General features: G+C 40.9%; 1 protein-coding gene across 42 annotated transcripts in view; it reads left to right on the top strand.

Moving 5' to 3' along the window:
- The first annotated feature begins 9,562 nt into the window (after window positions 1-9,562).
- Rbm39 (RNA binding motif protein 39) overlaps window positions 9,563-17,922 on the top strand; it is a 33,000-nt gene continuing 24,640 nt past the window's right edge. For 4 of the 42 annotated variants that reach the window (XM_030248031.1, XM_030248011.1, XM_030248002.1 and 1 more), the window contains exons 1-5: window positions 9,568-9,914; window positions 10,561-10,624; window positions 10,849-12,465; window positions 13,344-13,398; window positions 14,827-16,973. Coding sequence is in view for 6 of the 42 variants with exons in the window: in NM_001362764.1 (NP_001349693.1) it covers window positions 10,574-10,624; window positions 12,416-12,465; window positions 16,779-16,973 (296 nt within the window). In the remaining 36 variants the exon portion in view is untranslated. The other 38 variants (NM_001362764.1, NM_001362763.1, NM_001291114.1 and 35 more) reach the window with 27 other exon arrangements.

Genomic DNA, 17,922 nt, shown 5'->3' with positions numbered 1-17,922 from the left:
CATGTACCTACATCACAGCATGGCTTGAGTGTGTCTATCCCTTTCTCAATCTTTGCCAACCCCCGATCTCAGGCAGGACAACTGTGGGTAACGGTGTGTGGGACCTCATTTCCCTCACCTTTGGCATGTCCCATTACATTTTTACCAAAAATGTGATGATCACATGCCTCGTTTGCCAACCCTTCAACAGTTCCTGAGTTCTGAGTTCCAGTATCTGAACTTGGGCACCACCAGGCCTGGTTTAGCACATCTCGGTGAGCTTCATGATGGTTTGCTGTAGACCTTTCAGTTAGAAGCGCTTGTGCTAAGCAGCCAGCTTGCTTACTCAGTTCCTGTCCAGCTCTCCCTTCCTCGAGGTCACAGCAGTGCTGTCTGAGAATTCGGTGAGGAGAGTGGCATTGGCTTCCTGCCTGTCCAGCGCTCTCACCAGAGTTTCTTAGTTTATAGAGACTTCGTTAGTTTTCTTTTGACTAGACTCTTGTGTAAACCTTTTTGTGTAAATTGCCATCTTGTTCATTTAGAACTTTGAAACAGTAGTTACAGAGATCTGCAGCCTGGGATTCTTCTCAGCACCGGACCTGTGGAGCAAAATATGCCATTCTGACAGTTGCCAGTATGAATATGCTTTCTGGTTCCTAAACAAAATTGCTAATTTTTAAAAAATATTTTTATCATGAGTTTTTTGAGCCATGGTTTTGCTGTATACTACAGGCCAGCCTTGAATGCACAATCCTCCTACTTCAACCTTCTGAGGCATGTGCTACCACACCTATATCCAAAGTTTTTCTTTAAGTGGTCTTGATTGACTTGGGTTGGACATCTTTTTTGTCTTTTTCTTTTTATTTATTATATCCAAGTACACTGTAGCTGTCCTCAGACACACCAGAAGAGGGAGTCAGATTTCATTACAGATGGTTGTGAGCCACCATGTGGTTGCTGGGAATAGAACTCAGGACCTCTGATCCCTCCAGCCCAAAGATTTATTTATTATATGAAAGCACACTGAGGCTCTCTTCAGACACGCCAGAAGAGCGTGTCAGATCTCATTAGGATGGTTGTGAGCCAACATGTAGTTGTTGGGGATTTGAACTCAGGACCTCTGGAAGAACAGTTAGTGCTCTTAACCACTGAGCCATCTTTTCAGCCCTATTTTTTAACTTTAAAAAAAGCATTTAATCATATACATAAAATAAATAAAGAGATTTGTTTTGTTTTGTTTTTCTAGACAGGGTTTCTCTGTGTAGCCTTAGCAGTCTTGGAACTCACTTTGTAGACCAGGCTGGCCTCGAACTCAGAAATCGGCCTGCCTCTGCCTCCCAAGTGCTGGGATTAAAGGCGTGCACCACCATGCCTGGCTAAATAAAGAGATCTTAACAGGAAAAAAAAGTGTTTAATCTAATTTGTTATATTCTCAGAAAATACCTGGGGAAGGAGTAAGTCACACTTGAGGCATACGTGCTTAGACCTTACACACGCAAGGTTCACTACTATTTTATTTGAAAATTATATTGTGGGCTGGTGAGATGGCTTAGTGGGTAAGAGCACCCGACTGCTCTTCCGAAGGTCCGGAGTTCAAATCCCAGCAACCACATGGTGGCTCACAACCATCTGTAACAAGATCTGACTTCTGGAGTGTCTGAAGATAGCTACAGTGTACTTACATATAATAAATAAATAAATCTTTAAAAAAAATACATAGTCAAGAGTCATTTAAAAAAAAAAAAAAGAAAATTATATTGTGAAAGGAATATTGTTCTGTGTCAGCAAACCACAGCAAATGTTGCTAACTGTGTTGACTTTGCTGATTATCAGCTGGCAAGAGGCATTAACCAAGGACAAGAGAAGTTTTAAAAGGTTCATTGTGCCCATTGGTTTCAGAGAATTGCTACTCAACAGCAAACCAAGTGATCACAAGTGCTCCTACCCTCTAGGTCAAACAAACAAACAAACAAAAAACCTGATCCGGGGCATGCTGGTGTCCCCTTCAACCTAGCTCTCTGGAGGCCAAGGCAGCTGGAGCTCAGAGAGTTTGAGACCTGCCTGTTCTACAGAGGGCGTTCCTGGCCAGCCAGGGCTATGCAGAAAAAAACACAACTGACAGCCACAATAAACAAACGAATCTATGAAAATAAAAACAAAACAAAACAAGAGTGGCTAGAGAGATGGCTCAGAGGTTAAGAGCACTGACTGCTCTTCTGTAGGTCCTGAGTCAAATCCCAGCAACCACATGGTGGCTCACAACCATCCATAACAAAAGCTGATGCCCTCTTCTGGAGTATCTGAAGACAGCGACAGTGTACTTACATATAATAAAATAAATAAATAAAGAAAGATTTATTTTATGTACACTGTCACTGTCTTCAGCCACACCAGAAGAGGGTATCAGATCTCATTACAGATCCCACTGAGCTATCGCGACAGCCCCAAGTTGTTTTGTTTTAAGTTCTTTATTTTATTCTTTTTTTTTCCTTTTTTTTCTTTTCTTTTCTTTTTTATAATTTACTTATTTGGGCTGGAGAGATGACTCAGTGGTTAAAAAGCAGTGACTGCTCTCCCAGAGGTCTTGAGTTCAATTCCCAGCAACCACATGATGGCTCACAACCATCTGTAATGGGATCTGATGCCCTCTTCTGGTGCGTTTGAAGACAGCTACAGTGTACTTACATATAATAAATAAATAAACCTTTAAAACAAAACAAAACAACTCCTCCCCCACAAAACTGATCAGATTGACAAAATACACCCTCTTCTGTAAAAACCGTCAGTTATTTAGAAGTATACTTCTGCCTAAAATTTGTTATTGACAGTGTATTTATAAACTGAAACACAGCATATACAGATACACTGTTCTGTAAGACACAATCATACATGTAGGCCAAACAGGAATTCTAAATAGGAATGAATAATTTATACTTAATTATAATTAAATTAATACAGTAATAAAAGTTTTTCTTTAATTCTCCTGTGATAACTTCCAGTTATATGTTTGTTTGTGTGTTTTATTTAGTTTAGGTGTTTGTTTTCTGGTGAAGATTTCTCTATAGCCCTGGCTATCTTGGAATTCATACATAAAGCAGTTTGGGCTCCAACTCTCAAAGATCTGCCTGCCTCTGCCTCCTGAGTGCTGGGATCAAGGATTTTTGCCACCATACCCAGCTTAGTTTAGGTTTTTAATTTTTTACTTTTTTTTTTTTTAATTTTTGGCTTTTTGAGACAGGGTTTTTCTGTATAGCCCTGGCTACCCTGGAACTCACTCTGTAGACCAGGCTGGCCTCGAACTCAGAAATCCGCCTGCCTCTGCCTCTCGAGTGCTGGGATTAAAGGTCTGTGCCACCACACCAGGCTTTTTACTTTATTTTTAATGTGTATGGGTGTATTTCCAACATGTAAATCTGTGTACCTTATATGTGTAGTGCTCATAGTAACCAGAACAGGGTGTTGGATTCCCTCAAATCTGAAGTTACAGATGGCTGTTAGCCAGCATGTGGGTGCTGGGAATTGATCCTGGAGTCCTCCAGAAGAGCAAGAGGTGTGGCTAGCTGCTAAACTACCTCTCCAGGCCCTACTCCCTTTTATTTTTTTTTAAATGTATTTATTATTATATGTAAGTACACTGTAACTGTCTTCAGACACACTAGAAGAAGGTGTAAGATCCCATTAAAGATGGTTGTGAGCCAACATGTGGTTGCTGGGATTTGAACTCAGGACCTCTGGAAGAGCAGTCGGTGCTCTTAACTGTTGAGCCATCTCTCCAGCCCCGCTACTCCCTTTTCAATGGTTCGTGAATGAGTTTTTTCCTACATGTATGTTCATCACATGCATGTGTACCCATGGTTCTGAGGTCCTATAAGATCAGAACACCTCAATCCCCTGCAACAACTACAAGTGGTGCTAACTGCTGAGCTGGCTCCAGCCTCATAGGTTTTGTGAAAAGTTTCCTTATGTATTGCAGGCTGGCTTCTAATTCCTCATCTCATTGATGAGCTCTAAATGCTGATTCTGAGGATGTGCTATATAGCCTGCTCTGTTTCTGTTCCCCACTATCCCAGATGACCTCTAGGTGACCAGCCAGCAACCTGGTGGCAGGGTGACTACATTGGACCACTTCCTCTGTGGAAAGGACAACGTTTGGTTCTTACTGGAGTAGATAATCTGGTTACGGATTTGCCTTTCCTGCATGTAATGCTTCTGCTAAAACCACCATCCGTGACCTTACAGAAGGCCTATCTATCATCATGGTATTCCACACAGTATTGCTTCAAGGAACTCATTTCACAGCCAGAGAAGTGCGATCAGGGAGTCCACTGCTCTTACCATGTTCCCCATCATCCTGAAGCAGCTGATCTGAGAAGGATGGAATGGTGTTTCAAAGATGCAGTTAGAGTGCCAATTAGGTGGCAGCAGCATGGAACGTGGGGCAGAGTTCTTCAGAAGGCAGTATTTGCTTGAATTTATGATACAGTTCCTCCCATAGCCAGGATCCATGGGTCCAGGAATCAAGGGGTGGAGAAGGGTATAGTTCTACTCACTGTTACTTCTAGTGACCCTCTAGGAAAGTTTTTGTTTCTTGTCCCCATAACTCTAGGTTCTGCTGGCCTAGAAATTTTGGTTCCAGAGAAGGGAGTGCTCCTACCAGGAGCCACAACAAACATTCCATTGAACCGAAGCTCAGACTTCCCCCTGGTATTTTGGGCTTCTAATGCCCTTAAACCAACAGCTAAGAAAGGAATAACAGTGTTAGGAGGGGTGATAGATCCAGATTACCTTGGGGAAATTGGATTGCCTCCTCGAAATGGAGGTAAGCAGGATTATGTCTGGAGTGCAAGAGATCCCTTAGGGCGTCTCTTAGTACTACCAAGTCCTGTGATTAAAATCAATGGGAAACTACAACAGCCTAATCTAAGCAGGATGACAAAAGACACAGACCTATAAGGAAAGAAGGTATGGGTCACTGGAAAAGAGCCAAGACCTGCTGAGGTGCTTGCAGAGGGTGGAGGAAATACAGAATGGGTTGTAAAGGAAGGCAGTTATAAGTACCGGCTAAAGCCATGTAACCCGTTGCAGAAACAAAGACTATAAAATAATATGAATACTTCTGTTTTATTTATTTTAAAAGATTTATTTATTTATTATATATATATGAGTACACTATAACTGTCTTCAAAATATTCCAAAAGAGGGCATCAGATCCCATTATAGATGGTTGTGAGCCACCATGTGGTTGCTGGGAATTTTATTTTGTTAAGGACACATTTGTCTTTCTTCCATTTTTTTTTTTAATGTATGTGAGATGGTTGTGAACTTTCATGTGGTTGTTGGGAATTGAATTTTTAGGACCTCTGCTCGCTCTGGTTGGCCCTGCTTGCTCCGGTCCCAAAGATTTATTTATTTATTTATTATTATTATTTTTTTTTTTTTTGATTTTTCAAGACAGGGTTTCTCTGTATAGCCCTGGCTGTCCTGGAACTCACTTTGTAGACCAGGCTGGCCTCGAACTCAGAAATCCGCTTGCCTCTGCCTCCTGAGTGCTAGAATTAAAGGCGTGTGCCACCACGCCCGGCTGGTTTATTCATTTTTATACATAAGTACATTGTGGCTGACTTCAGACACACAAGAAGAGGGCATCAGATCTCATTACGGGTTGTTGTGAATCACCATGGGGTTGGTGGGATTTGAACTCAGGACCTTCAGAAGAGCAGTCAGTGTTCTTACCCGCTGAGCCATCTTGCCAGCCCTCTTCCAATTTCTTTAACATCAATTGGTATTTAAGTTGAGATACTAAAAGAACATTCTCACCAGGCAGTGGTGTCACAGGCCTTTAATCCCAGCACTCGGTAGGTAGAGGCAGGCCGATTTCTGAGTTCAAGGCCAGCCTGGTCTACAAAGTGAGTTCCAGGACAGCCAGGGCTACACAGAGAAACCCTGTCTCAAAAAACCCAAAAACAGAGAAAACAAAACAAAACAAAACAAAAAAACCCTTCAGATCGTGGGCTGGAGAGTTGGCTCAGTGGTTAATCACATGGTAGCTCACAACCATCTGTAACAAGATCTGAAGCCCTCTTCTGGAGTATCTGAAGATAGCTACAGTGTACTTACATATAATAAATAAATCTTTAAAAAAAAAAAAAACAAAACCCTAAACTTCAGATTGTTGCTTTTCCAAGTGCTAGTCCAGCAGGCTTCTCTACCCCTCAGAATGATGCTTACTATGGTGACCAACGAGTTTTAGAGGAAGTGATTTTAGAAGATGACACCAGGTGGCTTGTGTTTATACTCCCAGCATTAGACGGGTAAAGAAGGAAGACTGCCCAGTATTTTAAGGCATGTCTGGCATGCACACTAAGACCTTGACAAAACAAAACAAGACAAAATAAAATAAAAAAAAACCCCAAAATCACCAAATACATAACAACAAATTTAAAAACACACCAAAGTTAAAGCAAAATAAAGTGATGTTTTGGGTTTTTTTTTTTAACGAATTATTTATTTATGTATGTGAGAACACTGTAGCTGTCTTCAGACACACCAGAAGAGGGTGTCAGATCCCATTACAGATGGTTGTAAGCTACCATGAGGTTGCTGGGATTTGAACTCAGTGCTCTTAACCCCTGAACCATGTCCCCAAAGTGATATTTTTTTGATATTTTCTATATGCCAGTTGTTCAGAGATTTTGTATTTCCTCTACTTCTTCTCTCCTAAAAAGTGAATGAATGTTTTATTTATTTATTTATTTATTTATTTATTTATTTATTTATTTATTTATTTATTTTCGAGACAGGGTTTCTCTGTATAGCCCTGGCTGTCCTGGAACTCACTCTGTAGACCAGGCTGGCCTGGAACTCAGAAATCTGCCTGTCCCTGCCTCCAGAGTGCTGGGACTAAAGGTGTGCGCCCGGCTTTTTGTTTTTTGTTTTTGTTTGTTTTTGAGTCAGGATTTCACTAAGTAGCTCATCTTGTAACGGGAACATGAAGTTTAGACCAGGCTGCCTCTGCCTCCCAAGCACTGAGACTAAAGGTATCCACCATCATCTTTGAACTTCGTACAACAATTTAAGGGACTTTCAGTCATCATGTGCCTTGGCCCTTGATTTCTCTTCTACTACCACCCTCATTTTTGTCCTTTGTTTGAGACAGGGTCTTACCCAGCTCAATAGCCCAGGCTAGTATCAAAGTATGTCAGTCAGGTGACCTTGAACTCCTGATCCTCCTATTTCTAGAACATTTGGATCCAGGCTTGCACCTTGGAGTCTGGCTTTAGTAGGTGCTAATATTAAACCTAGAGCTTTGTATCAACTCTATAGACCAGCTATCCTTGAACTCAGAGATCTGCCACCACCCAGCCATAACTTTTCCATCTTTTGAGTAAGACCTGGCTGTCTTGGAACTCCCTCTGTAGATCAGACTGGTCTCAACCCAGAGCTCTGCCTGCCTCTGTCCCCAAGTGCTGGGATTAAAGCATATGTCACCATGCCTGGCCTAAGTCTCAACTTTATTATTACTAACATTTTAATGATTTACTTTTATTTCATATGCATTGACGTTTTGCTTGCATGTATGTCTGTGTCTTGAAGGTGTAGGATCCTTTGGAATTAGAGTTACAATTGTGGACCATCACTGGGTGATGAGAATTGAACCCTGGCTCTCTAAAAGAGCAGCCAGTGCCTCTCACTGCTGAGTTCTCTCTTCAGTCCCCAGTCTAGCTTTTCAAGAACAAATTGTTTAACATACACATACACATTTAACATGCATGTGTTTGGCTTGCATGTAGTCTGTGCACCACCTGCATACCTGATGCCTGTGGAGACCAGAAGGCATCACCAGATCTGCTTAATGTAGTTGTGTGCAGCCAGTGAGTATTGGGAATCAAATCAGTGCTCTTACTCCTTTCTCTCCAGTCCCCCTTCTACCTTTTTCATAGCCTTTTACTGTGTGGCACGCGTTGTCCTTGACTTGGCAGCCCAGGACAGGACTATTAATTAAGGGCTCCTGTAGAGAGATAGAAGACAGAGAGGGGCTTGGTCTGACCTTAGTTAGGCAAGACCACTGCTTATTCAGGGTGAAGGGGCATCCCTGTCACCACTCACCCTATGGTTAACATTCCTATAGAGGAAGACAGGTTGTAGCCCCTTATAGGAGCAGAGAAGTTTCAGTAGTCCACAAGGGAAGTTGGAAAGCCTAATCTTTCAGCAGGAAACTATCAGTGATTTCATGCAGTGTGCCACATCTGAGAGAGAAAGCCAGATCAGCTAAATTTTTTGGAACTCATAAGGCTGACCTCAAATTCACAGAAATCCCCCTGCTTCTGTTTTCTGAGTGCATAACTATAGACAAGCTCTACCAGGCATGCTAGAAAAGTCACCTGCCAACTGTATTACATTGCCAGCCCCAAGAAGTTTCCTGTCATCATTCCACATGCTCTTCCTACTCCTCACGAGCTTTCAGGGAGAGTCCACCTGGACATACATCCCCTGCTAAACTTGGGAATTAGTGAATATTTGCAGTCTTGGCTAGTGTCAAGCTTATCCTTGCTACTAATTATAATATTCCCCCCTTGAGGAGGAATCGGAATATATGGAGAGCTTAATTTACTTGCTCAAGGTCACATTGTTGGAGTGGCTACACCAAGCAAGGTGTGACATTTTGGACCTTTTATACCCTCAATTATTAAGCTGCTGATAGGTTTCCAGACTGGTTTGATATTTTATTTCAAAACGTTTTCTATTATGTAAAAGTGGGAGAAAAAAAAAACCTTCCAATGATCACTCAGCTTCTCTACCACAGAATTAACCACTCCCAAATACACAAAAAGCAAACCAAATAAAATCCAACAAAAATTAAACAAAAGCGGTAAATTCACACAGTCAAAATCCTAGGGAAAAGTGAGGGGACCTTTTAAAGTCACAAACCACCCCGATTCAGAGCCCGACTAAATTCAGGGGTTAGAAAGCTACACACTGCGGTTTCTTCCCAGCCCGGCCACCGCCTCCGGTTTCCAAGGGTGTTGCGAAGCTTCACTATCGAGCCCACATCTAACTGGTGACACCAAACGACAAGAAAATCGTACTTTTTATTCCCATTCCCCTGTGTACAGCTCGTTCTTGTCTGCATGCGTTTTCACCACTGGTGGGTCTGGACACGACTGTCTTAGCCCACAGCCATATGTATTATAATAGGTTGCCTTATGGCGACCTTGACAGCCATCTGTGTGGGAGGGCGGGTGTCCGGGGTGGGGGTCGGCTCTGAGAGGGGAAACCTTCACACCCAGCGAGGAGATGACACCAGCCAGGATGACAGCAACGATGCACCACTCAGCAAGGAATCCTCCCAAAGATTGACAGTCAGGGCACCAACTGTCTTTGCCCGATAGAGGACGCACCCTCGCGAGACTTGGGTGCAGCTCTGGCGGGGGAGTCCGAGAAGCCTTTCGGAATTGGGGGAAGGGAAACTGTGATCATCTGTGGCGCAATCATTGCGCGAGATTGGGCCACGGTCGCCGGGAGCCGCGGTGAGAGATCTCGCGATAGTTCGTGCTTTCCAGTCTGGAACCCGGGGCAGTTTCTCGCGAGAGCCCGTGCTTGCGGCTCCGGGAGACCCCGGGTGTTTGTGTGTGTGTATGTGTTGGTGACTGTGAGTACGGAGGAGCAGCGGCCGCCATTTCAGGGAGCTAGCCGACGCTGTCGCAGGGGTGGATCCTGAGCTGCCGAAGCCGCTGCCCTGCTCTCCGTCGCGGGCTCCTTTAATCCCATTGTTTCTTTTAGATTCGCTTGGGCCTAGACGCCCTCGGGGCCCGATATTCGGGTTGGGCGGTACCGCGGCCTGGGCCTAGTGGCTTAACAGTAGCGACAGCAGCAGCGGCGGCGGCGGCGGCAGCCGACTTCCCGTGGCGAGCACAGGCGCGCGGAAGCCCGCACAGGTACGGGGCGTCGCGGCCGGCGGGGAGTGGGTCGCCTGCCCGAGCTGGGTGCTCCGCGATGCCGAGGCTTTTCGCCGCTTTGCTCGGCGCGCAGAGGGGGAGGGGGCCTTCCCGGTACGGTGGGGTCACCTCTCCTCGGCCGTGCCCTTCATCTCGGGCAAGGACGTCGTGGGCGTTTTTTGGTAGCGGCCGGGACCTCCGTGGGGACCTCGGTCAGATAAAGATCTGTCCTTCCGAGGGCCGGGGCTGGTCGCGACCTCCCAACATGGCGCCCGTGGAACGCCGCCGTGGTACACAACCCCTCCCAGCGGAGGGAGTCTCCCTCCGCCGCTAAAATGGCAGCGCGGGTTTTGTGCGGTGAGGAAGCGCTCCGCTGCATCCTTCCTGGGGGCGCTTTTAGCCGCTCGCGGGCGGGCTTTTGAAATTCGACCTGGAGTCCTGCTCCTGTCTTAGGTACAAGGAACGTGACACTTGGCGTACCCAAGGCAGCCTTGTCTGATGGGCGTCGCACAATTTTAGCCATCGTAGCGCTTTCAAAGGAGTTTTCTCAGGCTTTGAGGATGGGAGATCAAGGGGACATTTTATCTTATTTTATTATTTAGCAGAATTGCAGGTGTACTTACAGGACTGTCTTGTTCTTCCCCAGGCGAGTAGAGAAAATGGCAGACGATATTGATATTGAAGCCATGCTTGAGGCCCCTTACAAGAAGGTGAGAAAACACGCTAGTGAGCTTTAATATATTTCTTAATTTAGCATTATTCACGAAACTACTGCTGAAATGTAAACTAACCTTCCCGGAGCCCTCTTGATTACCTTATCAGAGATGCAATACGTGTAACTTACAAAAGTAAATATATGCTATTGATGTAATAATATTGTGCAGTAGTTTCACTTCAGCGTGATGAATAAATGCCCATCTATCTCTCTTTGTAGACTTGCCTAACGATATCTCACCTCTACTCCCATGAATTCACCTTTGATTCCAGTGTGAACTGTCAATCATAAGGTAGTAATTGAGTGACTTATCGCTGTACCGTGGTCCCCTAGGTAAAATGACTCAACTAAGAATTACCAGCTCCAGTTTGGTATAGCAAAAAGGTGAATGTAGTGGTTTGGGAAAACTGCAGGGGTCCAAGAATAATAAATTACAACCAGTCTCTGGCAAGTAAATCTTAGAAGTCTTGAAAGAAGAAATGGGTGAGATTTAAATTTTATTTTATATAAATAGATATAAGACTGGTGATAGTAAACCTGAATACAGGCAGGTATTGATCTGCTTTTCAGTTAATAATTATTAAGATTCTTGGATCCCTGAATAGAAATTGGCAAAAAAGAGGAAAAAAAACCAAGAAAAAGAACAGAAGAGAGAAAAGAAAAAAAGCAAGAGACAGTATCACAGCTTAGAGTCACTTGATGACTGTTTTACTGCTCTCCATAGTGTTTATTTTTAATTAGGCCCTGCCATAGCTTTTCACACTCAAAACTAGAAAGGAAGTATTTTGGCCAGTAATACAATATGACCCATTTCGGTATCACAGTAAAAGTCAGCACTCTTCATTCTTTGACCAGTTGGTGGTGAAAATAGCAGTGTGCATGCATGCATTGTCACTGGTGTCTCAGACCTTAAGCCTGGTAACTTAGAGATCCTACTATTGGTGATGTGTTCAAACTGTGGAATAAAAACATTGCGCTTAAACCGTTTATAAATAATACATTTGTCTTGGAGTGTAGCACGACCATGTGGTGCCTTTTGGATGAATTCTGATAGCTTTAAATAGTGTAATTTTGTAATGCTAGACTCTTGAAGCCATACTTTCTGTTTTAATGTTTCTTGTCTTAGTTTAACTTGGATATAATTCCATGTAAACAGGTATGGAAGTAGGAAATGTTTAGGCTGGACTGGTGGATTATTAATTAACTTTTCTTGGGTTCTTGGGAGTCAACATTACTAAAGCAGTGTGAATCCCTGTTTGCTTCAGGGCGAGATGTGTGACAGAGGTGGCATCAAGCTCTTACAGTCCCAACCCTCCAACGGAAATGGGCGAAGATCTCAGGAATGGCATCGGTCACAGGAAATCGATAGTGGCTGGCTGCTAGCATGGCCACTTGGGGCTTAGGCAGAAATAGAGCCATGGTACCGACAAAAGGGACAATAGCACATGGAATAAAACTCAAAATGACTTCATGTTTCATAGAAATCTTTAACCACTTCAACATTGTAATTCCGGATGACTTATTTAATACTTAAACAATGTAAGAAAGTAAAATATAACATATTAAATGTGGAAAGATTTTAATTTTTGTTTCTTGATGACTTAATTATTAGCAACAAAGTGGTTAAACGTATACCATCTAAATTTTATAGCCTTCCATGTTAAAGTAAATAAGTAATTAGTTTTAAAATTGTCTTGTATTTTCTTATTCCTATTCCCTTTACCCTTTGACAACTTGAAATGTTACCACTTCGTCCTCATGATGTTCTTCTATCAACCTTGCTTAGGATGAGAACAAGTTGAACAGTGCTAACGGCCATGAAGAACGTAGCAAAAAGTAAGTTTGACTAAGGAACCTGGGGGGGGAACTAACCTTGTGGAAATCTATTCTTGTGGTTAAGCATCAAACTATGGTTTTCTTTCGGTATCACAGTAAAAGTCAGCACTCTTCGTTCTTTGACCAGTTGGTGGTGAAAATAGCAGTGTGCATGCATGCACTGTCACTGGTGGTGTAGAAAACTGCTCAAAACACTTGAGATGAGAAAGTCCTTCAGAATATAAAGCCGTGGACTTTGTGGAATGTAGACTACAGGATATGGTTTCAAAGACCTTCTTGACACTTTGCCCTCCATTCTCCCATGATTCTCTTGAGTTCTGTAATGTTTTGAGTTTGGTAACTTTGGCTTAATTTTTGGAGATGTGATGAGAAGAATCATTGAATTCGAAGACGTTATAGAAAAAGGCCTTGGAAAGTACTGTTTTCATTCACTAAAGGAACCAGCTATGAGTTTCTTTTCTTGCTGCTTAAAGGCTGCTTTGATAGTAATGAAAGCATACTTATTAGTTTTTGATGGGATTTTTTTTTCTTTCCTTGGGCCTTTATCTCTAGTATATCCAAGGAGACCATTAAGAATATGTAATATATTTGAGATCGATGACTAGGTTGAAATAACTACATGCTGCAGACTCAGTATAGAATAAACAGGATCCAATTTACAAGGATGGGGCCTTTTGGCTGTTGTGAAATTACTATTCAGTTCCGAGATTAGTAATTCTTAACATGATAATGGTCATGTTATGTGCATCAAGAGGTCTATGTTTATAATGCCATACTAAAACATTTTGTCATATCATGACCACATAATACTTAATGAGAAACAAAGACAAAATAGCCACTTACTTGATTTTTTTTTTTTTGGCTCTTTTCCTCCTAAGAGCTCAAAGTGCTTCATAATAACTACCTCAGTCATCCTCACAAGAACTTTGTTAGGTAGGTTGATATGATTTCATAAAATAGATGAGAAAATTGTTTGATGTGGATTGCTTAGAATTTGCCAAGCAAAGATTTTGTAATCTAAATGTGGTAAGGGGTTAATTTTAAAATGTGCTTTGGGTGTTGTGGTTCAGGCTTAAAGTTTTCTCACTTAAGAAGAGGCAAAATGATCATAAATTACAGCTGGATTTCTTAGATCCTGTATCAAAAACTGTTAGTAAGAGAAAAGAAAGGTCTAATTTATGGAAACTTTTTTCATTGTATAAGCTTAGGGTGGGAATCACTAAAAATTTCTCACTAATCAAATCCACCAAAGTGGATATTGGGAATAGTTTACAGGGTACATAGCATGCATTTTTAATCTTTTCTGAATTGAGTTTCCTAAAGTTTCAGTTCCATGGTTTTATGGCCAAAAGAAAACCCAGCAACAGGTATTGACCAGTTTATAAAAATTACTCACTTTAGACTCTGACCTAGTGACTTAGAAAAGTTCAAAAGGATGACGATAAACTTGAATGCAAATTTTGCAGTGTTTTCTAATATCACTTGATCCCAGTACTATGTTCAGATTGTACTCTGTATCCTGTCTTAATCACTAGAGATCCCCAAGCTTTTTTTGAGGAGTTAGAGCAATAAGTGCTCACTGAAAGAATGGAAGAGCGAAAGAGCGCTCTGCTGTTCTGCTGTAGTCAGCTGGGCAGTTTAATATAAAAGTGTTCTACGAGGAGCTTTCCTACATACTTCATTTAGTAATATCTTTAAAATTTCCAAAATATTTCTGACTTAAGTTACAGCTGATTTAAATTAGGTGATTGTTTAATTTAGTCACAAAGTTTTTAATCTGGTGATTTGAAAGAACATGCCATTAAAAGTAATGAACATAATGTAGAAGAAAACATTTAACTCTGGGGTAGATGAAACACAAATACCTGTTCTTGTTTTAAGATAATTTATGTTAACCTAAGGTAGATGTCATTTTTATGTGGTTCATGCTAATACTATTGAATTTAAAGCCATTGAATGTTGGAGTTAACTGTTGCTGGTAAGGTAGTAAGGATAGGAAACTACATTCTGACAGGTAGCTAAGTATAGAAACTAATTGTGACTTGTCATACACTGTTTGTATCCCAATAGTAAGGGATCAATGTTTAATGTAACAACCTTTTAGCCTATTTTCTGAAGAGTTTTAAAACTTTAACACTGAGTTTGTCAAGGCCTCCAAGTATCTGAGGTTACCCCTCATGGAAGCATTTGTTACTGTAACTAGTTTTGCAGTCTCAAATCAAATTTCATTTTGTTTAGTCTTTAAAGAATCAGAAAAGGATAACAGTAAAAATGGCACAGTTAAAAATATATTGGCTACTGTGGTGTCGATTATCAAATTTTGGAATAAATGACTTTTCTATTTTTTTTCTTATTTTCCAGAATACTTTGCATTTAAAATTTAGATCTTCTTACATGGAAGAGGTCAAATCCAGTTATAGCAAAACACCTTTACAGCAGAGGCCATATAACCAAAAAGTCCAAAGGCCCAGGGGACCATTTACTTCAATGATGTTCAGTACAAAATTCCACTGCCACTAAAGACTTGGGAAAGTCCCATTTAAGTTGTAACAGGATTTGACTATTAGGATGGAATTTATGACCATTTCTTTAGTTGAAAAATGTTTTCTAATGCTCGAATTTGTTCTAAGTATGTTGGTTTCTTGTAACAATCTTATCTGGGCTTTTATATGGAAGATTGTATTTTCTGATTTCAAAGTATGTTGTCTATTTACCTATCTTGGGTTGCCTTCAGATGTGGGTGGGCATTTGCTTACGAAAAGTCTGGAAAGACATTGAGTAAAAATTAGCTTTTTTTTTTTTTTAACTTTTGGAATAAGGTTGGGGGGGCCTATGAGAGGTAATTATAGGCAGATCGACTCTGCTATCGGCCATCTTGGAGCAGAGCAACACTTACTGTCTCATTTTTTGGGGGAAATGGAATTAATTTTAACCTGATCCCCTAATTTGAAGTAATGTAGAAGACATGGTTTTAGCCATCTCAGAATTCTTTAGTCCTAAGAAGTAGTGTCAGGGTTTAAAACATCAGAGTTGGAATGTTAATTGTTGCCCTTCCTGAGCATTGGAGTTGCTGTGACTACTATATAAGTAATGAGTGTAGCCTAATTTTCTGTCATGTGCTACCTAGCATATTTCTGACAGTCAGGTGGATTATCTTGAAATTTTAGACAAAGTTTCTGCCTCCTTGGAAAGCTCTCCATCTCCTTGTGATTGGAGTGTGGGTTTCAAGATTCCAGAAGGTGGGTGTCTTCATTTTCTATTTTCAATGCACTCTAAGATGACCTGCTTACAGGTTCTCTGAGGCACACCTCAGTTGTTCTTGTGCTAACTTAACTTTGCTTTGATACAAATTAAAGCTCATTAATTTTCCTAATGATGTAGAGTTGTCAAAATGTTCAGATCTCAAACCACTTACAAATGGACATTTTGGTGGAGTAAACATATTTTTAAATAGATTTCAATTTACATTGAAATATCTGAAGGCACCTCTAATTTGGGTGATGATAGAGGTACAGATTTCAAGGTTTAATTGTTAAACCAGTGGGTGAAATACTGTGAGGAACCCAGAAGTGAGTGGAAAGATAACTGGCTTTTTTTTTTTTTTTAAACTTTCCAAGGAAGGAAGGTCAAATTGGTTTAATTGCATCCTACAGGCTTATGTAAATGAGCTTAAAAAGGGCATTTTCTATTTCATAATAGCTTTAAGTGGTTACAGTAAAATCTTGAATTGTGAGTGAATTTTACTGCATTCTTAGGATCCTTATTCTTGTAATCTTGCCCATAAAAAGCAAAATGATATGTATATTGTGTTTTGAAAAGTATAAAACATTCTTAAATGTATACAGTGTCAAGATTGACTTAAACTAAATTGTTAATGGAAAATTTTTTTAGGACAATTACTATTTCTTGATTGTGAACATGCTGTAACATAACCTATAGCCTATAAATCACTATAATACGAGTTGGTCTGTTATGTGAATGGAAGTTAAACTTGAATTTTTTAAAAGTTCAGGCTTGGTTTTCTACTTACCAGCAAGTCCTGTTTCTTCTTTCAAGCTGTAGCTGTCTCAGGAGATGATTGCAAATTCTTCCTCTTAATCCTGTCTCTCAATTAACTATCTTCAGTTAACATGAAGCAAAGGTTGGGGTGTTAAGTCTGGAACTCAGGAATTGTTTTCCCTAAAGTATGATTTTTGTACCTTTGTACAGTGGTAAAAATACATTAACAAAAGAATAAACATTTTAACCGTAGAAGAAAGTATATATTGGTTGGTATTTAAACCAGCATGTAATGGTACATTTTCCCTCCTCAGGAGAAAAAAAAGCAAGAGCAGAAGTCGTAGTCATGAGAGAAAAAGAAGCAAAAGTAAAGAACGGAAAAGAAGTAGAGATAGAGAAAGGAAAAAGAGCAAAAGTCGAGAGCGGAAACGAAGTAGAAGCAAAGAAAGGAGACGAAGCCGCTCACGCAGTCGGGATAGAAGATTCCGAGGCCGCTACAGAAGTCCCTAGTATGTAATTGTTATTAGGACTGTTGTTTCATGTGTTTAGGTAGCAATTTAACTGGAGTAATAGGAATGAATAAATCCTTAATTAAGGATTATGACATTGAAGCTAGTAAGGAAAAAACACAGTATGTAGACTCATACATAAAATGGACAATCTACCAGACTTAGCACCTTTTTCTACACAAGCTACAATTGTATGACAGTCCAAATTCAAACAAAGCAAAGCACTCGAGTACTTGATAGAGAAAGACTAAAGTTTATGAACTGAAAAGTACAGGTAACTAAATCAGTTATAAGAAAATCTTTGCCTCCCAGCACTTCGGAGGCAGAGGCAGGTGAATTTCTGAGTTCCAGACCAGCCTGGTCTACAAAGTGAGTTACAGGACAGTGAGAGCTATACAGAGAAACCCTGTATCGAAAAAAAAAAAAAAAAAAAAAAAAAACGAAAAGAAAATAAAATCTTGGTGTGTTGCTGTAGCTAGCTGAGATTCAATTTTTAGACTCATTGCTCCTATTATTTCTTTCTTTTTTTTCTTTTTTTTTCTTTTTTTTGGTTTTTTTCGAGACAGGGTTTCTCTGTATAGTGCTGGCTGTCCTGGAACTCACTTTGTGGACCAGGCTGGCCTCAAATTCAGAAATCCACCTGCCTCTGCCTCCCAAGTGCTGGGATTAAAGGCATGCGCCACCACTGCCCGGCCTATTATTTCTATATAAGGTTTTAGAGTAAATTGGAAGGGGTTTGTAGATAAAGTTACTGGAACTTATACGCATTATTTAAACAAGTGTATAATTAATTCATTACAGCTGTTAAAAAATAGGCATTTGGCTAGGAATATGATGGCTCATGCATTTAGTGACAACATTCAGATCTTTAAGTTCAAGGACAGCCATAGCCACAAACAGAAACTCTGTCTTGAAAACAGTCAAAAAGCCGGGCGTGGTGGCGCATGCC

The sequence above is a fragment of the Mus musculus genome, chromosome 2 (assembly GCF_000001635.26).
Source record: "Mus musculus strain C57BL/6J chromosome 2, GRCm38.p6 C57BL/6J".
In the NCBI taxonomy this organism is placed as follows: Eukaryota; Metazoa; Chordata; class Mammalia; order Rodentia; family Muridae; genus Mus; species Mus musculus.
The sequence above is the reverse complement of the archived record's forward strand: the minus strand, read 5'-3'. Positions and strand labels throughout refer to the sequence as shown.